A 23,753-nucleotide genomic window follows, 5' to 3' on the forward strand; every position below is an offset into this window, starting at 1 on the left:
TCTAATGTCTCGCGGTAACTCTGTGCTTTCTTCGTGCACATATACATTTTCGTAATTGCACATACATACGTCGGTGACCATTAATTATAATTTGTTATTCCCTTTGAATTTACACTCCTTATAATGTGTGCATAAATTTAATATGTACTGTTTCGTACGACGAACGGTGACAATCTTCTTAATTACAATTACTTATTTACGTTCTACGATAGAAAAGTACGGTAAAATAATTTGTAGATGCTTTGTGTTCAACTATGAAGAAGAAGTGGAAGTAGATAAATGAAGATAGCATATACCGAATAGATTGTGACAATACCAGGTACCTTGAGAACATGCGGGCTTATAGTTTTCATTGCTTTTATTACAAGGTAAATGTAATCACCTTGTAATTATATCTGCTGTGAAGCGGCGATTATCTTATAGCATTATATTGATAGTAACAGAAACATGCGTATCGCGAACAAGGTAAGTCACTGTCGTTGTTCAATGTGTCACATTGTCGAAAAACTGATGAAGAAAACAAAAAAAATTTTCGAATGTTTGCTTTATCCCAATCTGATACATGAAGTTAAGAAGGTGTTTTTTATGTTGTTTAAATATTTATTAATTCTTCGGTAAGTAAACAATTTTCTTGGTAAATACAAACATATATACCCAGATAGCCAAGCCTGTCGAAAGCAGATTATGCCAAATGTCTGCTATCAATTGTTGTCAACAAAAAGATTGCAAATATGATGCAGAAGTTGATATTATCGATTAAGATCACAAATTGGTACCAAAAACCGTGCAGACCCTGCTGCTAACAGACTCTGACAGCAGATTGGCGGCAGAAACCGAGCAGGATCTGCGCGCGCACAATCTGACGGCAGATTGGCAGCAGCAATCGAACAGGATCTGCAGTTTTTGGCCATTCATAGCAAATGATGCATTTAAAGGTTCTCGATGTTATTTTTATATTTTTTTAACTAAAAATACCTGGAAAACACAAATTACATACAAAATGTTATGTTTATTAATTTCTCCACATTATTTTACATATTTTTACATATTATTACTAATAAATAATATACAGGGTGTCCGAAATAAAGTGACTCAGACGGAAAGTACAGGTAGATAGGAGTAAACCGAGAAGAAAAGTCAAATACTATTTTTCGAAATTCGCAATAGTTATTAAGTTATTAACATATACGTCTGAGCCAATAAACGCGCTGAAAGCGTTAGGCCAGACTCGGGAGATATAGAAGGCGTATCTGTTTACTATTTTCGGTATAGCTGAGAGCGAGAGGCGGAGTCAAGAAGAGAGGGGCGAGGGGGGAACCGCGAGCGACTCGCGAAGCGCGGCGCGTGACATATGATACCGCGCCGAGAATCTATTATGTATTTGTGCTTTCCGTACATTGCCGACGAGGAAACAATAATTTTCCAGCGCGGTGTTTTTAATAGCAAGGAAATGATACGCTATCATTTCCACACCACCTAGCGGTAGATAGCTCGGTGCGTTTTTTTTATAGTGGTTTCCCCGGTAGGCCTAATCCACTTTCATTATTTAATTCGATTAATTTAATTGAATTGTTCCAAATGTCGTCCCCTTTCTCGTACGCAGAGGTCAGCTCTTCGTACAATATCGCGTGTGGCACGGTGCGCCATGTCCGGCGTAATGGTATTGAAGGCCGCAACAATAGCTTCATGTACCTCGTTTTCTGTACCATTACGCTGGTGTTCGATTACATTTTTTATATGTCCCCATACAAAAACAATCTAACACGTTCAAGTCTGGCGACCGTGCCGGCCAGATAATAGGGCCACTACGACCTATCCACCTATCGGGAAAATGCACATCTAACACCTCGCGTACTTGACGACTAAAATGAGCCGGAGCCCCGTCGTGCTGAAATATTAATTGTCTTCGTATGTGAAGAGGCACATCCGCGAGAAGTATCGGCAATTCGTTCACTATAAAATTTCTATAAATATCGCCGGTTAAACGCGGTGGCAGAAAGTATGGACCAATCTGAAAATAATAAGTATAAACGAACATATTTTACTTAAACAGCAGGAGAAATTGCTTTCTTTCAACTTAAACTTACGACTTGATTGCCGATTATTCCCGCCCAAACGTTAATGGACCAACGATATTGAAATGCGCCTTGACGGACGACATAAGGATTTTCATCTGCCCAATACAAAAAATTGCGGCAATTGAACACGCCGTTTGGTGTGAACGTTGATTCGTCCGTCCATAAAATAATGTCGGGAAGAGACATTCCGTCGACATTGTGCGAGAAATCCTGCGTATGGTTTTTCGACGGTTAGTACATTTTCAAATTATCGTGAATATAAAAAGTTGATAATGACAAACCTTCGCAAAAGTATATTCGTTGTTCTACATCCCTCGGTAAAATATGTTGCACTCGTTGGTAATGGTACGGGTGCAACTCATTTTGCCGTAAAATGGAATGCACCTCGTACTGCGAAAGACCAAATTCGAGTGCCGTACGACGTACGCTGGTTCCAGGGTTTTCATGAAACGCGTCGAGCACTCTTTCTGCGTCTAAATTGTTGTACAGTGCGAAAAATTGTACGATATGTTGGATAATATCGCTGTTTATCACATCGAACACCTCGAATACCTCAAACCGAGATTCCTGCGAGCCATCAGGCAGCAAACAATGTTCGTGTTTTGGCTACAGTTGCTGAAAGTCAATTGAAAGTCATGTTCTGCCTACAGGATATTTTCGCACGATATTTTCTTGTACAGTCGCGTATAAGTCTCGTGTTCAAGATATTCGAAGTGTTCGAGGTGTTAGACGGCGACGATGCGATATACTACGGAAGAGTATACGAATATGATAGTGGCTTATGGGCTAGCAGGCGAAATGCGCGTTTCGCGGCTTGGATTTATGCCAAACGATTTCCTGAGCATGCATATTATCCAACATCTCGTACAATTTTTCGCACTGTACAACAATTGCGTGAAACAGGGTGTCTCGTGCATAATACGAGATACAGTGCGTCGTCGTATTCGAGACGAAGAAAGAATGCTCAACGCGTTTCATGAAAACCCTGGAACCAGCGTACGTCGTACGGCACTCGAATTTGGTCTTTCGCAGTACGAGGTGCATTCCATTTTACGGCAAAATGAGTTGCACCCGTACCATTACCAACGAGTGCAACATATTTTACCGAGGGATGTAGAACAACGAATATACTTTTGCGAAGGTTTGTCATTATCAACTTTTTATATTCACGATAATTTGAAAATGTACTAACCGTCGAAAAACCATACGCAGGATTTCTCGCACAATGTCGACGGAATGTCTCTTCCCGACATTATTTTATGGACGGACGAATCAACGTTCACACCAAACGGCGTGTTCAATTGCCGCAATTTTTTGTATTGGGCAGATGAAAATCCTTATGTCGTCCGTCAAGGCGCATTTCAATATCGTTGGTCCATTAACGTTTGGGCGGGAATAATCGGCAATCAAGTCGTAAGTTTAAGTTGAAAGAAAGCAATTTCTCCTGCTGTTTAAGTAAAATATGTTCGTTTATACTTATTATTTTCAGATTGGTCCATACTTTCTGCCACCGCGTTTAACCGGCGATATTTATAGAAATTTTATAGTGAACGAATTGCCGATACTTCTCGCGGATGTGCCTCTTCACATACGAAGACAATTAATATTTCAGCACGACGGGGCTCCGGCTCATTTTAGTCGTCAAGTACGCGAGGTGTTAGATGTGCATTTTCCCGATAGGTGGATAGGTCGTAGTGGCCCTATTATCTGGCCGGCACGGTCGCCAGACTTGAACGTGTTAGATTGTTTTTGTATGGGGACATATAAAAAATGTAATCGAACACCAGCGTAATGGTACAGAAAACGAGGTACATGAAGCTATTGTTGCGGCCTTCAATACCATTACGCCGGACATGGCGCACCGTGCCACACGCGATATTGTACGAAGAGCTGACCTCTGCGTACGAGAAAGGGGACGACATTTGGAACAATTCAATTAAATTAATCGAATTAAATAATGAAAGTGGATTAGGCCTACCGGGGAAACCACTATAAAAAAAACGCACCGAGCTATCTACCGCTAGGTGGTGTGGAAATGATAGCGTATCATTTCCTTGCTATTAAAAACACCGCGCTGGAAAATTATTGTTTCCTCGTCGGCAATGTACGGAAAGCACAAATACATAATAGATTCTCGGCGCGGTATCATATGTCACGCGCCGCGCTTCGCGAGTCGCTCGCGGTTCCCCCCTCGCCCCTCTCTTCTTGACTCCGCCTCTCGCTCTCAGCTATACCGAAAATAGTAAACAGATACGCCTTCTATATCTCCCGAGTCTGGCCTAACGCTTTCAGCGCGTTTATTGGCTCAGACGTATATGTTAATAACTTAATAACTATTGCGAATTTCGAAAAATAGTATTTGACTTTTCTTCTCGGTTTACTCCTATCTACCTGTACTTTCCGTCTGAGTCACTTTATTTCGGACACCCTGTATAATTAGAGGAGAATCCCCTATTATGAGATATGCTCCTAATATGAAATAATGGGGTTTCTGCTAAACTATTGAGCACCATTTGTTAGTTCCACCATGAACTTATTACTCTTGGTGTAAAATGTATTTAGTGAAAAATTCATTGTTCGTTATTGCGTTTAGCCTTTGCAAGAAAAGGTTTGTGAAATTGTGAACATGTCAAAGGAACTTGAGGTAAGTCTTTAAACCTTGTTTATTATATAATAAAGAAACGGTTGGCAATAAATTCAGTATGCAATGATAGAGTAGAATCGTAGTAACAGGAAAATACGTACTTTGTTGAATTGCTTAATTGTAGAGGTTAGATTTCATGATCGCGGAACCGCTAGGCGTGTGGCTCGTATAATGAGATATTCAAGATACTCTTACAAGTAACACTACCCAAGTGTCACACGCCGATTTTGATAAGCTTTGAATATGTTGTTGTCTAGGTCAAAATATGAGATACATATTTTTTTATATCGGCCCGTTTTGCCATTAAGGGGGTGAAACACCCTCTTGAAAAAAATCGGGTTTTATATTTCTTAGCGAATACCGTCGAAACAATAAAACATATAAGAAAAAGTTTCAAGTAAAAGTTTTATGGATTCTAATGTACTTTATAACAGTGCAATCAGATTTTTCGAAAATGTCATATTTTTCGAAATTCCTTTCCCCCTCCACAATTTTTGAAAATTTTAAAATTGATCTTTCAGCAAATTTCAAGCATATTTAACGACAATTCAACCATATATGATAAGGTCATATTCTGAAAACGCATTTTTCAAAAATAAGCTAAAAGTACCTCTATATCGCTACATACGCGCCCCGTCCGTATTCTCATATTTAATACGCTAGTTACTCCTGGCAACAGTTTTTTCGCACAGAGATAACAATGAAGTCGGGGGATTACTTTTAATTAACAAAATAAGTCAGGTTCTCGCCCTCTGCCGGACCCAGAAATGGTCAACGTAGAGCTGACAAGAAAATTTTACTTTTTTTATTTTTTTCAATATTTCTAAATTTGTTTGTTTTTTTCTCTATAATTGCATATATACTAACATTTCTTATAAATTAACATATATTTGTGTGTTTTTGAAAAATGCGTTTTCAGAATATGACCTTATCATATATGGTTGAATTGTCGTTAAATATGCTTGAAATTTGCTGAAAGATCAATTTTAAAATTTTCAAAAATTGTGGAGGGGGAAAGGAATTTCGAAAAATATGACATTTTCGAAAAATCTGATTGCACTGTTATAAAGTACATTAGAATCCATAAAACTTTTACTTGAAACTTTTTCTTATATGTTTTATTGTTTCGACGGTATTCGCTAAGAAATATAAAACCCGATTTTTTTCAAGAGGGTGTTTCACCCCCTTAATGGCAAAACGGGCCGATATAAAAAAATATGTATCTCATATTTTGACCTAGACAACAACATATTCAAAGCTTATCAAAATCGGCGTGTGACACTTGGGTAGTGTTACTTGTTAGTATGAGATAATTATTGAATATGAAGATTATGTAGTGTAATAAAAAGAAAGAAAATACTACGTTAAGGTTAAAGAAAAGTTAATACGAATTTATATTACGAATTTTTGTGTATTTAATTTTTATAGAATCTGACTATGGAGGTTAGAGAAACGAGGAAGCGTCAACAGTGGAATCGTGAAGATTTGGCGAAGGCTGTGGCAGCAGTATTTTTATAAAACTATCTAATAAAGTTTTTTACTTGCAATACTAATGTATTTTGCACTTTTAACACCGAATTCTCAAGGTATTTTATATTAGGAGCACACGCGATCTTGCGTAAAGCTCTTTTTTCAAATTTTTTTAATTTTCAGAAAAAATAATATTTAAATTAGATTTTTCATTTCACCAACCTAAAGCTTATTAAATTCTCTTCAAGATAACGTATTAAATTTTTTAATTCTGCCTATAGATTTCTTTACATTCGGCAAAATCGATATGGTATCTCATAATCGGGGACTTTCCTCTACATATAAAGTATGTTTATAAAATCTAATAAATCGAATATAATATTAATCGAATATAATATAATATTAGCAATAATGTTATCTAATAATAATAATCTAATAAAAAGTATATTTAATTAAATTGTGAAGAGCCGAATTGTGCCGGGTTTTCGATGATCCGAATGAACTGGAACTTGGTGAAACTAAACAGACAAGAAATAGAAAAGTAGACACTCATACGATACACAATTTTCGCGACGTGATATTTTTTATCGTGCATCTCAATTCTTTCAAATAAATGAGTAGTAGTTTCTGAAGAGAAACTGTATTCATTTATTTGTATTTACGACACACGACATAAAATATGCGCGAGAAGACACACGTGTATATCGTATACGTGTATCGATCCTGAGTCAAATTTGTGGCGTTTCTGCTGACAACATTTGTAGCAGACTCTGACGAAATCTGTTTCTAACAGATTTGGCTATTGGGGTTGTTAGTTCTTCTTTCTTGTTTCGTCTACCGATGATTGTATGTTCTTGTATTGTACATGTAACTTTAATAAGTGGGCATAATTGAATATTCTTTTTCTTCTTATAGATTTATACCCATACAGCACAAGATCGTTTTATGATCATTCATAGAATAATATCGGAGAATGTTTAGAATATTCTCATATAATGCTTCAGAGTTTCTGTGAACCTTCCATGGAACATTTGAAGTAGACAAAAACTCATATTCTCTGAATGTTCTATAAATATTCTGTAGCATATTTTATGAACATTTTGCGTATGTTTATTGCTCACTGAACATTGAATAAAGATAGAATGACGCTCGCGATCGTTGGGAGCGTCAAATGGAACGTACCCGTAATCGTAGAATATATTGACCAATATCAAAGACGTCCAGAGTCTTCTGGATATTTCTACGACGTCCTGTGAACTTTTGCTACATGTTTTCTAGGATAAATGGGATTATTTCGATCGACAAACCTATTCTCATCATAACCATGTACTACGAAATGCATCACGATACGGAATGAATAAGAAGTGTGACCTGATAAGTCGATTAATGTTATTTTTACACAGAAAAGTTCGTAGGACGTTATAGGAATATTTAGATACATAACAAACGAAATAAAATATTATAAGAATATTCATTGAAATATCATTAGAATATTCTGAGTACTTACCAAATAACATACCAATAAATTTAGAACATTCGTGGAACTGTTTACGAATATTCTTTTCGAATATTCTTAGAATATATGGAAATCATGTTGTTCGAATATTCTCCGAATATATGAAAATCATGTTGTTAGAATATTCTCCGAATATTTTGTGCTGTATGGGTAAAGAGATTATATTTTGCGACGCATTAGTGCTATTCACAAATCAGAAGTTTAGTCTACGTAAGGATTGGTTAAGCACTGTTTCTCAATTCAGGTAATTATTTTCTTCATGTAGAAGTAGAAATTAGTTATTGCATTTCTGTAATATTATAAAAATTATAAAATATATTTAAACAAAATTTCTTGCATATATTTTTCATAATATTTTGTGTACACATTTCGTATTTATCGTGTATTATAAAAAAAATGTTTAAAAATCTCAACCGCATACACATACATTAGTATATTTTATTAATAAATAAATTTATTTATTAAAAAATAAATAATTTTTAAAAATATATTAATTTTTTTTTAGGTGTAATAGGAAAACATCAAAATGCGACTAATGAAGACATATCAGCTCCAATTTATAATAACAAAGCTATAAGCAATCTATAAGTTTATAATAATTATAAGAAATTAATAAAAATATTTATTTTTAACATAAATAAAAATAGCTTTGACTATATAAGTATGGACTGCTAGCAGTCCCATTTTTCTTACTTTTTCGTGTATCCAACATCTGTCGCGCTACAAGGTACCAAACGGGAGAGCGGCGAACTAAAATGCAACGCCATGCTTGTTTCGTATGCATGAAGCCTGTCGGTGACTGACGGTGTTGACAGTACTTTTAATTCCCGATTTTTATTTTAAATCGCAGTCTGTCAACTAATAATTCTTAATAAAAGAAAGAAATATTCTCAAAATAAATTGAAATATCACTATGAGAAATCGTTTGTAAATAAAGCATAGCTTAGGTTTTAATTTACCCATGAAATGACACTGGTTCCTGATTCTCCCGAGACTTTTTATACAGGGTTGAAGTACATCCCTCGACGTAACAATACACCACCATTTTATTGAGAATTAGTTGACAGACTGCGATTTAAAATAAAAATCGGGAATTAAAATTACCGTCAACACCGTCAGTCACCGACAGGCTTCATGCATACGAAACAAGCATGGCGTTACATTTTAGTTCGCCGCTCTCCCGTTTGGTACCTTGTAGCGCGACAGATGTTGGATACACGAAAAAGTAGGAAAAATGGGACTGCTAGCAGTCCATACTTATATAGTTAAAGAAAAATAAAGTACAAATTCATTTAATCTCAGTATAACCTAATCTAATACGTATGCATGATATATCGGTGACATACTGGAAATATACCATTAACGTTCTACAGATATTCTTAGTATATATCATAGGATCTTCTCAGTATATACTAGGAACTAAAACAGTAGGACATTAGAGCATTCTTAGCATAGATCTTATATACCTGGATAGGCCTTTTCCTGTAGAGAGAAAGAGTGAGAAAATGTCCATTCATCGTCTATTCTTCAGTTTACAGTATACGAAATGCATGCGCGAAATGATGTATTAAAAATGGCCAACAGTTTGGTTTCACGTATTGTCATGGATATAACCTATACAGGGTGAATCTTAATTCCTGCGACAACGTTTTACCATGGAAGATGGGTTACCGACCGCAGCAGTGATGAATCGATCGATCCATAGATGTCAGCCGCTTGGATCGACCGTGCGTCTGGTAATGTACAGGTATGTAAAAGATTAGGGGGTCAATTGATGTATGTGCTATGCATGCATACTTCTCAAATACACCCACAATATATTTTTTTACGTATTGTGCTTAACGTGATTTTTTATTATTGTATAATCTACCGCCTGAATCTTGTGTATCTTTATATACAATTTTTTTTATAAATAATGAGTTATTAATGACATTACTTGGTGGAAATTTCTTGTCATGCTTACGCGGAACATTTCGGGGGTAGCGGGGTAGAAATAATACAAAAATATTCTATTATTTTCTTATAAATCATGCATAATTTCACTTTTCTGTAAACAAATTGTACAGCAGACTGTATAGCTATATAAAAATATTATAATAATTTTTAAATATAAAAAATACTAACGGTGGATTTCCGCACCACTCTTGAGGTACTACCAATGGCGCGTTCGGTTTTTTTAAAGTGGACCTTCGCCTGGAGTCCTATCGTACCACTGTTTTGAGACCTATTTTCTAGCAAAGCGCAAATATTGAAGTCATAGTGCTTAAGGGGATGCTGGAGCTGCTAGTGAACTGTTTCGTGAAAGTGCTGCCACTTCGATGGAACTAAAATATCAGTGGCTGACAGAATTGACATTACCGACATGTCGGGAAGACGTGAATGCTTCAAAACTCTGAAGCATTTGGAACGTCAACTGGACTGTAGGAAGTCTTTCAACATTTAGGGTGCGTTCCGAGTCGTGCATATGCGCGCATTTATCTATAATGATGTATTATATATCACAACAAACTTACTTTTTTACAATATATATCAAATGTGCATATGAACATTCCAATAAAATTTTTTTCATACAATCAGTATATTTTATAGCTTCTCGTATATGAAACTTTTATAGAATATCTTTATAAAACAAAAAACCAAATTCACCGAAACATCGCTACTATTTGTATCAAAATCTAGAGCTAGATTACTTATAAGTTAATAAAATGATGTGAAATGATTGTGAATAATAAGTTAATAAAATGATGTGAAATGATTGTGAATGTGTCAGAATACTTTGAATTATTTTTAATAACGCAGAATCTCCGTCGATTTTGAATAAATGTGATGGGAGTATATAAAAATATAAACTAAATAAATCTGAAAATGACACTAATTAGTATTTATTAAAATTAAATATAGTCTGGAAAATAATACATGTTGCAATAAAGCTTGCTACATAACATTCAACAAGCATAATGATGTATTTTTAAATAATTATGTATTATTTAATCAACACTGATGCAACTGGTCTTGTAACTGAGCATACCGCATTTGTAACGAGCGTTCTCCTTCTGTTTGTCTGTCACGTCTTCCATGAGTGCATTTATTCGTCTTCGAATCGTCACCTCTTCTTGTATTTGCAACAATTTAAATGTTGACAAATCCAAATACTTGCTCTATGTGTTCTTCAAGTTCATGCAGCTGTTTTGTGAGAACTTGTATTATGTATAATATATAAAATATCTAAAATATTTTTAAATAAGAGTAAGAAAGAAGGTAATGTTTTTATTACATATTAGAAGAAAAAAGAAACATTTTGAACTAGTACAGCAATGGAACACTGTCCTCTTGAGTTGGTTTAGCAGCGCCAAGTATTTCGAATAAGTTACTTACTAATAACATCCTTCAGTGACATTAAATATTTAGAAAATTTAAAATATTTATAAAAGTTTAGAAATAAAATGGGCCCCTCCAACGCCCATTCCCGTGAGAACGCAACCAATTTATTTGTTCGTCTCTCCGATTGATCATAGGAGGCATGTGAGCAATAACGCATTTGTTGCAAGAAGCGTTCGTGCGAATAACGCACGCATCGAGCAACAATGTTTTACTCAACATTTATGACATCATTGATTATGAGGTCATTGCTACGTATGTGATGCCTTTGAAAATGTGATGTGTAAACATTTTTAGGTCGGGAAAAGCGTCAGTTCCTTACTTTCTAAAATAGTAAGAAAATGACGTCTCATGCGCTTCACGTCATTGCAATATTTTTCCTCGCATGGATCTTTTCCCAACGCTATAGCAGTAGCAAAGGCGGCAGCATAAATACCACAACTCGTACAATCCGGTTGTGTTTGCACCTTTTCAAAAATTATATCGCTCACGTTTATTTGTGGGAAACGTTTGCGAATATAATCTTTTTCCTTTGCTGCTAATTTGTGATATGTACAGCCGGGTATGCTGTCATACACATGCAGTTTGGAACCGTCAAAGAAAATGCACCGCCAATGATCGGTACAATTCCCTCCAATTATTTGAATGCTCATGACGTTAGTACTAGCGTCAATGAGCTGAGGACATTCAAGGTACTGCACGCTTTGTGTCTCGAAAGGAGACGTCTCTCTGACGATGCGTAAAACTGTATCTAAAGATTCATCGTTCACTTTGCTGTGCAGAGGTAAAATATTCTGCTCCAGCAAAGAGAAAGGAACAATCGTATCGTCGAGAGTGTTTTTCATTCTTTTTGCATTTTCTTCAGTTATTTCTCTTTTTTCATTAGAATAACTGATGATGATACAATCATCATCTTGTTTCTCAGAATGAGAAACAGCAGATGGTTCTGTTAGTGGACTGATCTGTTCAGCAGTTTCATCCTTCAGGAAAATTTTCCGCTGACCTACTGAACTATTGGTCCTTTTACATACATCTTTACTTTCTTTAGCCTCACGTATGTACTGCGGATCTCTTATTGACAAGTGCCTATCGAAGCGACTGTCCAATATCTCAGGCAGCATGCATTCATAATAGAAACGTGTTAGGAAAGGTAGCATTTGGTTTTTCCAAAAAACTTCATCTCTGCTAACACGCACTATTTTGAAGCTTTTAGGCGTCCACACAACAAAGATGCAATAATCTCGCCGTGTGATATTTAATTGACCTTGAACCTGATAAAAGTATCGGTGTTTCGGATTCATTTTATCAGGATTCTTTCGGTCAAACACAGTTTTGAATTGAGGCAATTTCTGTGAAGCCTCATCAGCTGTCAAATTCTCAGCTGACAAAGGACATTTAATCTCCAGGAGACCGTCTTCATCAATAAGACCGTCAGGAGAAGCGCCCAAGCATGGATTTTCTTCATCAATAAACAATCCACATGCTGTAATGTCCTTTTTTAATTTTACAGCAATCTGTTTCCTTGCGACTTCCTCCATGTCGCGTCCATATTTCATGGCAGTGGTCTCGATGGAAGGAGGAAACAAAATGCTTTTTACTGTCGTTGCGCAAGACGTTGTTGGTCTCATGCGACATACGATTCCAAAATTGGATGCCGTTAACATTTCGCGTCTCAATGAGTGCCACAATTCGCAATCACTTTGACCTCTTGTCTGACATTCAATTTGGTTACGATTAGCTGCGTTTTCGAGCAACCTTTCAACATGATTTTGCTTTAATTGCTCGAAAACATGAGGTGCAAGATCTGGTTTTTGCGATTGTGGGCCGTAATAAGAATCTGGCCCTGCATCTCGCTTAAACCTTTTCTGCCTCCCTTCTACCTCTGTATTGTTTGCTTTGCGCAACTTTGATTTGGCGTCGTCTTTCTAAATTACTGGCAACAAGATGCACATTCTTACACATGTTTTCAATCACTTGTGTAAGAACTTGTTGCGTGTTGTACTGCACAACACTTCCTGCAATTCTGGCATTATATGAACCTCGTTGGCCAAAATATATGCATTTTCCACCAATTAGTTTGCAGATGATGGAATTGAACGCTTCTGCAGGATTGTTTGTTAAATTTAATAACAAACTGTCAGAATGAGCGCTCAACCACTTTACAGCACTGTCAACTTTTTGGTACAGACCATACAACTGCAGAAGTGGGACATAATTCTTGCTGTTATCGCAGTTGCTTCTATTATACCATGTTCTTTGCATCGCTTATGTTCACTAAATATATGGCTAGGAATGTTTAATATGGCTTTTTGTAAATCCATAGCCTTTACATGGTCAGATTGCGATCGTTTTCTTTGTACAGCGGCTAATCGTAACACTTCTTTGCGTATTTTTAAAATGTTGATTTTCACAACATTTCGCAGCTGTACAAACTCACGCTTCCTATGCATGCTTGGCTAAGTCGTTTCTGCTACAGCTTTCAGCTTTTTGCATAAGTTGCGAAGCAAATGATTGGTGCATTCAATCTTTCGCACCATTACATGCATTTCGCGGTACGGTGCATTATTAATGATGGATTGATACACGCTGCTATCGCCATCGGCAATAACTGTTTTGTAAATCAGTCCATGCATTTCAAGGCTACTGTTGAAGCCTTCCGCAATAGCGTCGCTCTCCATGCTTGTCGAGCTAGCGTTGCGGTCGAAATTTTTGTAGCATTTATGCTTCCGTACCTGGAGACCTCGTCGCTCCGCCATGTCGCATGGCGTACAATATTTATTACGGATACCGATGAAGAGAACTTTTCTCGTGCGGTAACCGATTATAGCACCGACGCCGGAAAGTGAATCGTACGCAGAGCCGTACGACCTCTTCCCCCAACTACCATCTGCAACGACGGTTATATATGGAATGCCATTTATAGTTTCATTCCTTTCAATTGTGAGTTGTTTTTCCTCCTCGCCTGCCATTTTCATGCTTTGCATGGCAGTATTCAAGAAATCGTCGACTAAAGTATCTCGACGATTTATGTATGTCTTTTCAGACATACAAGGAATGTTTACAGCTGCACACAACTCTTCCAGTTAGGCGTAACCAATTCCCGTTGTAATACTGTCTGCTGCAGCAGCTGTATCAATGTCTAAAACATGCGGTTCCGTGGGTTCTGACCAGATGTCGTCTTCGTAATGGCACATTTGGCATTTGAAGAACAACTGCGTCTTTAACCCATGCCGAAGAGAATGTATGAGTTTCCAATCTTTAAATTGGCACTCGATTTCTCGCGCGTGATTATCAAACGTTCTGTGGATTTCATTCCACATATAAGAAATGTCGACAATGCGACGGCCTTCAGGCATGCTTTCCTGGATACGATTGGTATCCAGGCCGCCACGTTCAATAATTAAATCATCGTTGACAATGCGACGGTCTTCAGGCAGGTTTTCCTGAATACGATTGGTATCCAGACAGCCACTTTCAATACTTAAATTATCGTCGACAATGCGACGACCTGCGGGCTCGTGTTCTTGGATTCGATATACATGCAAGCCTTTTTCGATGACAATACTATTGTCATCTTCGCATTGAAAATTTTGGACGTACCTTCGTACTTTGTTATTTTAGACTGGCACGTTTTTTGGATACGGAATTCTGATTCCATCATATTGGGAGCAATCAATGATTTTATTGATTGTCCGACATTGATGGATTCGTCCGTACTCTCATTGTTCTTGCAACTCGTTTCTTTGCTCACCCTTTTTAATTCCGCCTACAAAAAATAGTAAATATATTAATATACATAACGATAAAGGAAAAAGCATCTTATAAAATATTAATAATCAATAATAATTAATCAAAGATATAATGTTTTGTTTTGTTGTATAAGTGTTATATATATATATATATATATATATATATATAACACTTATTTTATGGACTTCAACTTGAATTAAAAATTAACTGTATGCTGTTATTCTATTTGTAATAAGTAGTACTGTCAGACCAGATGTCTCTGATTTTTATTGTAATCAGTACCGTCGGGATAGACGCTTCTGATATTTATTGCAATCAGTACCTTCGGGATAGATGCTTCTGAGTTTTATTTGACTTAGTACTGTCGAAATAAATGCTTCCGATATTTATTGTAATCAGTACCGTCGGGATAGACGCTTCTGATTTTTATTTGAATTAGTACTGTCGGAATAGATGCTTCCGATATTTATTGGAATCAGTACCGTCGGGATAGACGCTTCTGATATTTATTGCAATTAGTACCGTCGGGATAGACGCTTCTGATTTTTATTTGAATTAGTACCGTCGGAATAGACGCTTCCGATATTTATTTTAATCTATATCGTCGAGTAGACGCTTCTAGCATAACATTACAATTGTTACTATAAATTATAAACAGAATAACTGCATACAGTTTATTTTTATTTTAAGATAAAGATGAACAAACAAACATTTTTATTTTTCAACGGTTGCATTTTTCTGCATTACGAAAAATAATATTTAGAACTTTATTGCTTTAATAACCTACGATATTTAACAAAATAATAAATATTTATTAAATCTTTAAAAATAATTTTTTCGTTATACACAGAATGATAAAGTGATGAAGTATCTGCCTGTCTACCTGTCTACCTGTCTGTCTGTCGGTCTGTCGGTCTGTCTGTCTACCTGTCTGTCTACCTGCCTGCCTGTCTGTCTGTCTACCTGTCTGTCTGTCTGTCTGTCTACCTGTCTGTCTGTCGGTCTGTCTGTCTACCTGTCTGTCTACTGTCTGTTTACCTGTCTGTCTACCTGTCTGTCTGTCTACCTGCCTGCCTGTCTGTCTGTCTACCTATCTGTCTACCTGTCTGTTTACCTGTCCGTTTACCTGTCTATCTACCTGTCTGTCTGTCTGTCTACCTGCCTGCCTGCCTGTCTGTCTGTCTGTCTGTCTGTCTATCTACCTGTCTATCTACCTGTCTGTCTGTCTACCTGTCTGTCTGTCTATTTATCTCATTGTTATGAAAATCTCATATACAAGACACTAACCTTTGTACGTATGCTTTTCTCCTGGAGAACTTGGTCAAAGACGGACGCAACTTCTTTCCACAATGTACACCCATTACAACAGTAATAATTTATTAATTATTATACTGTGTGTTATATCATAGATAGTGAAAATAATATTTTCACACACACTTTCGCGTTAGCTGCAACGGATACTATCCGATCTGCTTCAACAGTTGAAGTTCAACTATTTCTACCGCGAGACACTATCCTTCTCACTCTGGATGCGTTCGGAATCGCACATATGCACGCATTTATCTATAATGAATGTTACGCATAATATATATAATGCGCGCTTCATGCGCGATTCGGAACGCACCCTCTGTTGTTGCTCAGTGCAATTCAATTACTAGTTTTGTAATAGTTGTGTATGTGTAGTGTTTGTAAAGCGCAATAATGTACGATAGCATGCAGTATGCATTTATTCACTACATTTACACGTATCCCTGCGCATAATAGTGTAGATTGGTATAAAAAAATATTTGTACATACATATATATATAAATATATTTATATAAATAAATAATAATTATATTAATTTTTACCTCACAGTGATATCAGAGTATGGATATATTTATAATATATACATACATACATACATACATACATACATACATATACAGGGCTTTCGAAAAGTAACGGACCCACCTCCTATCTCAGAATCTATGCATCATAGGGAAAAATGACCCGAACAAAAGTTTTATGGTTCATAAAGTTCTGTTCTTTTGTGACCTCAAATTTGACCTTGATCTCGACCTTGAAGGTTATTTGAAGGTCAATTTGCATTTTTTAAATGGGAATTGCTATTTTTGACCCCAGATTTGGAAAGAGCAGGAAATTTTACGTTCAGATATGTAATCTTGTGATGGTCAAAATGACATCCAAGGCTGATCTTCAAGCCTTTTGACCTTTATCAAATCACAGTTGTTGGTTTCTCTCACTCTTAGTCTTATCCAGGGACAACGAACGTGGACGTGGTGAGAATCTGCCCCCTTGGGGTGCTTGATTATCATGAGACCCCTTGCCTCTCACGATTTGGGGTGCTTGATTATCGTGAGTCCCCTTGCCTCTCACGGTTTGGGGTCCTTAATTAATATGAGTCCCCTTGCCTCTCACGATTTGGGGTGCTACTCGCGACTCATTATTTAGATTGATTGAAACATCTTACAACAAATGTTCGAATTGTTGCCCTTGAACTGCTTGGCAATGTGCCAATCTATGATAAAAACTTAAAACCGAATTCCTGTAAGTTTCCTCTGGTATGGCGTCTATTTCACGGGTTATCCTATTCCGCAAATCATCTAAATCTTGAGGCTTCGTAGTGTAGACCTTCCCTTTTAAGTACCCCCAAAAGAAATAATCTAGAGGATTCAGGTCTGGAGATCTAGCTGGCCATTCAATGGCACCCCTACGCCCGATCCATCTGTCAGGAAATGTTTCGTCCAAATATCGACGAACGTTAACTCCATAATGTGGAGGAGCCCCATCCTGTTGAAAGTAAATGTCATCAAAATTACCATCTGCTAAATTCCGTATGGCTGGTATAATTTGTTCTCGAAGCATGTTTTCATACATCTGAGCTGTTAAATTGCCCTCGATGAAAAATGGCCCAACTGGTCTACCGTTGAAAATACCAGCCCACACATTAACTTTTTGGGGATGTTGGGTGTGAGTATCTCTCATCCAATGAGGATTATCATCACTCCAATATCTGCTATTTTGTCTATTTACTTGTCCATTTAACTCAAATGTGGCCTCATCGGAGAAGATAATGTTGTTGAGGAGTAAAGGATCATCGTTAATCATCTGCATCATAATTTCACAAAACTCCACTCGTCTGTCAAAGTCATCTTCAGATAGTTCCTGAACCAAACGGATTTTATATGGATGCCATTTGTTGAGCTTTAGAATTTTATGTACAGATCCAACCCCAATTTCATGCTCTTGTGAAACGCGAGGTATGCAATAATGAGGATCTTCGACGAATGACTGTAAGACACTTAACGTTTTTTCATCATTCGTTGCTAACTTAGGTCTACCAGGTTTTTCACGATCTTTAACACTACTAGTTTCCTCAAAACGTTGAATTGTACGTACAACAGTACTTTTGGAGATGGGATTTTCCTCTACTCTGAAAGTTTTATTAAATAGTCGCAATACCTGCCAATTACCTCTTTGTAGATCACCCCACCCTCGCATTATTAACAGAGATATTCGTTCTCGTTCAGTGAGGTGTGCCATGTTTGAGTTAACTACCTATTTGAACTCAGAAAATGAACTAAATTATGAGTGAACAATGCAAATGGCCGCACTCGTCTTTGACTCGTGTGTCCAACTTCCGAGATTTGGGCGATTTCTAATTCCTCCGCACTTGTATCGTAATGTACTATTTACCCATGTTTTATATGATATCTAGAGGGTTCTTTAATGATTGATTGAATTGTCGCAATTATTTAGTTAACTATTGAAACTGAGCATAACTCCCCTGTTCACTCATAATTCGAGAAAGAATTCAGCGTGCGTGCACCGCAATTACTCCGGAATCTCTCAAAAACGTAAAACAATCGTTTATTCATCGAATTCGAAAGTGTATAGAAGTAAACGGTGATCATTTCGAACATCTGTAAAAAAAGGTATATCTTTGTAGTTATACATACAATAAATAGTTTCTTTTCCTAACCGTAATTTTTGTGGTTCAAAGTCATTTGAAGGTCAACATATTCTGTATGGTTGAATTTGCTTTTTTACAAGCTACATCATTTCGTTAAGGAAAATGTACCATCTCATTTAAAAAAATGTTCATGACCTTGATATCTTGTGAAAGGTCACATTAAAAAAAATAATTTTCTTACCAGAGTACTAGTCTCTTTGAATCGAACAATTTTCGTTCTTTGACTTTTTTCATATCATCAAAGAAAGCAGAGATATTCTAAGTGCTACAGTTAGAGGAAACACCCTGTACATATATATATATATATATATATATATATATATATATATATTAATACATTATAATATTTTTGTTATTACAGCAAAAAGCGAAGGTGCAACGCATCCGGAAACAACGTATCTGGAAACGACGACGGCGATAATACCACCGCCACCACCATTGCAACCACCACCGCTGACGGAGCAACACACAACGACGACGGCGATGGTACCATCGCCACCACCATCGTAACCACCACCGCCGACGGGGCAACAAACAACGACGACGACGGTGACGATACCACCGCCGACGGGGCAACAAACAACGGATCATCCACCGTCACGGGATGCAAGAAAAGGAAGAGGAAGAGGAAGAGGGGCGCCCGTATCGCATAAAGTAAGTACTTTTTCTATAATTATATTTGGTTAGGTTCGGTTTTGTTCGTTCGCGCGCGCATGTTTCTTCATTCATTCGCTCGCTCGCTCGTTCGCTCGCTTTCTCTCTCTCTCTTGCTTCTTTGCTTGTTGATATATTCGCTCGCTCGCTCATTCCTTCGTTCACTCATTCCTTACTTTTTTCTGTTACACGCAAATACGCTTACGTTACACAACATACGCATGCACGCACGCAATTTTTCGCCAGTAATAATTAACTGTAAACAAATTATATTAATCGACCAACTGGCTATATGTTATTTTTATTCAAATAAACACAACGTTTCGATCGTGATTCCGATCCTTTTCAAGCGCTAGTCAAGTCAGAAATATGAAATTGTTGTATGTCAGATTGTACAACCATGGAGTAGTCAAATTAAATTTAAAATGTATAAAAACATAAAAAGTAGTCAATTATAAATAAAATGTATATTAACTGTCAGACTTGTCAAAAGAATGAAAAGAAAGGAAACGTGGAAATGAAAGAAGCATAATACTTTTTTTGTTTACACGTTTTCTTTCCATTCTTTTGACAAGTCTTACAGTTAACATACATTTTATTTATAATTGACTACTTTTTATGTTTTTATACATTTTAAATTTAATTTGAGTACTTCATGGTTTGTACAATCTGACACAACAATTTCATATTTCTGACTGAACTAGCGCTTGAAAAGTTTCGGAATCACGATCGAAACGTTGTGATTATTAATAAATTCACATTTGAATAAAAATTACATACAGCGAGTTGGTCGATTAATATAATTTTACAGTTAAAAAATGTATTTTTTCAGCAAGTGAAAAATATCATTCGTCGGGCGCTGCAAGTGGAGAGGAGGAGAATGGGGTATACACTATCCCCACCACCGCCGCCTCCCACACCGTATGCACCGTACGCACCGTACCCATATCCATACAGATATTAAAAATTGTCTTTAAAAATATGCCTTCTCCATTCCATTCTATATAATAAATATCATATAAAAAATATATTGATGTATTTAATTTTGTATTACATGTGCACAATTTCCCAATAAATTCCCAGACATCCTTTTACCTGCATTAGATTGCTTAGAAAAAAATGATCAAAAACGTACAATATTGAAAAGTTACCTTATATTCGATTGCTCGTTCTGGTTCCTTCGCTCGTCTCTCTCTCTCTCTCTCTCTCTCTCTCTCTCTCTCTCTCTCTCTCTATCTCTCTCTCTCTCTCTCTCTCTCTCTCTCTCTCTCGGGCGTATCCCGTTTGCTCACGGAACGATTGTACACCGCACGATTGGACACGCACGATTGGACACGTTGTATTGCACACGGAACGATTGGACACCGCACGATTGGCCACCGCACGATTGCGCACGCGCATTGCACGATTGAACACCGTACTATTGTACACTGCACAATTGGACACCACTAAAATAGATGTTCTTTCCACAGTTTTATCAATAAATTGTATTGATAATTTGGTGATATTACGATTTCCAGGGCCCCCTGATTTGACGACGGTTTCTGATAGTATTTTTAACGCTGAATAAAAAAGTATATAGGTCTTGGACTAACTGCTTCGTTTTCGAGATAGTCGGTGTTAAAAATGACGATGGTTTCGAATAGTACTTTTTATACGATTTCGCGTGGGTTTGACGAGATTTGTATCTTAGACATTCCATGCCAATCAAGGTCCATCCTGCGAGGGGGGGTGCGGGTGGGGGGCCGAAGGCCCCCCTGCACCCCCCTTCGGTGTGTGTGTGTGTGCGCGCGCGCAACAAACTATGTGTATAATTTATACACATTAAATTTATACACATTAATTGTATTAATACAATTTATGACAGGTATGACAGGTTTCCTAACCTTCATAAGTCATCTTTAACACCGAATATTTCATAAACGACAGCAGTTAGCCCTATAATACCTATATACTTTTTTATTCAGCGTTAAAAGTACTATCAGAAACCGTCGTCAAATCAAGGGGCCCTGGAAATCGTAATATCACCAAATTATCAATAAAATTTATTGATAAAACTGTGGAAAGAACATCTATTTTAGTGGTGTCCAATTGTGCAGTGTACAATAGTGCGGTGTCCAATCGTGCAATGTGCGTGCGCAATCGTGCGGTGGCCAATCGTGCGGTGTACAATCGTTCCGTGTGCAAATGGAGGCGACCCCTCTCTCTCTCTCTCTCTCTCTCTCTCTCCCCCTCTCACCCTCCCACCATCACGCAGTCATTCAGTTTCTTTCTAATCAGTCGTTTACTATATCGTTGTTTCATGCCTTTAACATGTTTGGTTTCATCATGTTCGCGCTTCTCTGTTTTCACACTGATTATCTGAATATTCTTTCATGTCCCTTTTACTTTTTACGTCGTTTACATTTTCGCAAACGTAAGAAGAACTATATATTATATATATATATATATAATTTTTATGCATTGATTATTCACAGATATAATGCCCAATCACTTCTATTTATTTTATTTCTTTGCCGTATAAGTTACGTTTGAATCCATAAAATAAATGTAATGAATATTATAAACTCTATATCATACACACACACGCGCGCGCGCGCGCACACACATACATATATATATATGTATATGTATACATTTTATTTTATAATATACATGAAGTACTATTGTTGTGTCCGGGGTGGCTCTGTGTTTTGGAACCACCTTGTGTTACGAGCTGATCGCAATCAGCTGCGCGCTCCGAAGACGCCCCGGACGCAACATTCTATACGTATAAGTTATAGTTTTATTTTATATTAATAAATATGCCTATGATAATGTAACATAAAATAATAATATAATACAGGGTGTCCAATGGGAAGTTGCTGAAACTAATCAGCTGTCATTTTTAAACGTATGCAGTTATTGAAAAAACAAAAATTGCGTTGGAAAGAGGAAAGTCTGCAGTTTTTAATGGGTATAAATAAAATTTAGCAAAATGTTTGTATATCAGTTTATTTTATTAATGAAAAATATGCTAATAATCAAGTAAGCTAATGATAAATATTTTCAAAGTGTGCACCATCTGAATTTGTACAAAAATCAATTCTTTTACGAAAACTTGTGAAAACTTTTTCTAACATGTCGTCTTTAATGTTGCTGACGACCTTTTTAATAGCTACTACTAAATCTGACACTGTTTCTGGATTTCCGGCATAACAATGGTCCTTAATGTATCCCCAAAGAAAGAAGTCACATGGATTTAAATCCGGCGAGTACGGTGGCCATTCTAGCCCCCACTGGGCAAATTTGGGGTATCCCAAACCGATGACTCGATTGCCATAAACTTTATGGATTGTTTCGAAGACCTCCTGGGTTCGATGTGGTGTCGCTCCATCCTGCATGAAATGAAATCCTCTGACCAGGCCTCTTTTTTTGCATGAGGGAAGAATTGTGTTTTGAGAAGCTGCTTGTAACTTTCACCAATGACTGTTGATTCGAAGAATTGCAGATAAATTCCTTTTACCGAGATCGCAGCCCATGCTGTTATTTTTTGTGGATGTAAAGATTTAGCCAGGGAAACGTTGGGATTTTCCGACCTCCAAACTCTATAATTTTGTTTAAAACATAACCATTTAGCCAGAAATGTGCTTCGTCCGTATAAATTATCAATTTTGCATCAAGTTCTCCATCTTCAAACATTCCATTTATCGTCTTGCAGAATTCCACACGTTTCGTCATAGCGCGTTTGGTTAGCAATTGATGCGATGTTATTTTATAGGGATGCATTTTCAGGAAATGTTTTAAAATCCTGTGTGACGTTGTTTTGGATATTTCAAGAGCTTGGGCAGCTTTCCGAATGGAAGAATTTGGATTCTCTTCAAAATACTTCTTAATATCTTCAATGTTTTCTTCTGCAGCTACAGACACAGAAGGACCTGGCAGATCATGTCTATGGTCTTGGATAGTTCCATACTGCATAAAATTATCGATAATTCTGATAAAAATAACACAAAACATTATTTTAATGCAGATTTATTGCCAAAAACTGGAGTGACGTAACGCATACGTTTAAAGAAATAATAAATTCTAACCTTTTCAGCGTGTTTTCGCTCTTAACTTTATGTGTTCCGTATTTAGTACGAAACCCCCTGTAAGCATTGCTATAAACTTTTCCTCTGGAAAAGAAGCACTCGATAAGATAAATCTTTTCTTCCGTCGTCAGATTACTCATTTTGACGCGCACGGACTTGCATCTACCACAACCAGAATAAAACTGCGGACGCTCAGATGAACGACCGTTGACCG

General features: G+C 36.9%; 1 protein-coding gene across 2 annotated transcripts; it reads left to right on the forward strand.

Moving 5' to 3' along the window:
* Positions 1 to 8,963: 8,963 nt before the first annotated feature.
* Positions 8,964 to 20,494, forward strand: LOC113561809. Of its 2 annotated transcripts, XR_003406450.1 has the most exons (4): positions 8,964 to 9,455; positions 9,944 to 10,152; positions 19,174 to 19,466; positions 20,299 to 20,494. XR_003406450.1 is itself a non-coding variant. In XM_026969051.1 (3 exons), exons 1-2 carry the CDS (start codon positions 9,364 to 9,366, stop codon positions 19,463 to 19,465), a joined length of 384 nt encoding a protein of 127 aa, XP_026824852.1. In that variant the 5' UTR covers positions 8,964 to 9,363; the 3' UTR covers position 19,466; positions 20,299 to 20,494. The 2 variants fall into 2 exon arrangements, 1 of the variants encoding a protein (XP_026824852.1); XM_026969051.1 differs by lacking the exon at positions 9,944 to 10,152.
* Positions 20,495 to 23,753: the final 3,259 nt, after the last annotated feature.

The sequence above is a fragment of the Ooceraea biroi genome, chromosome 4 (genome assembly GCF_003672135.1).
Source record: "Ooceraea biroi isolate clonal line C1 chromosome 4, Obir_v5.4, whole genome shotgun sequence".
NCBI lineage: Eukaryota > Metazoa > Arthropoda > Insecta > Hymenoptera > Formicidae > Ooceraea > Ooceraea biroi.

Bases quoted from the DNA above. Each gene is read 5' to 3' on its own strand.
- LOC113561809 (XM_026969051.1), top strand. From the start codon at position 9,364: ATGGAAGATGGGTTACCGACCGCAGCAGTGATGAATCGATCGATCCAT. The intron at 9,456-19,173 runs GTATGTAAAAGA...TTGTTATTACAG, and splicing joins GTGCGTCTGGTAATGTACAG to CAAAAAGCGAAGGTGCAACG.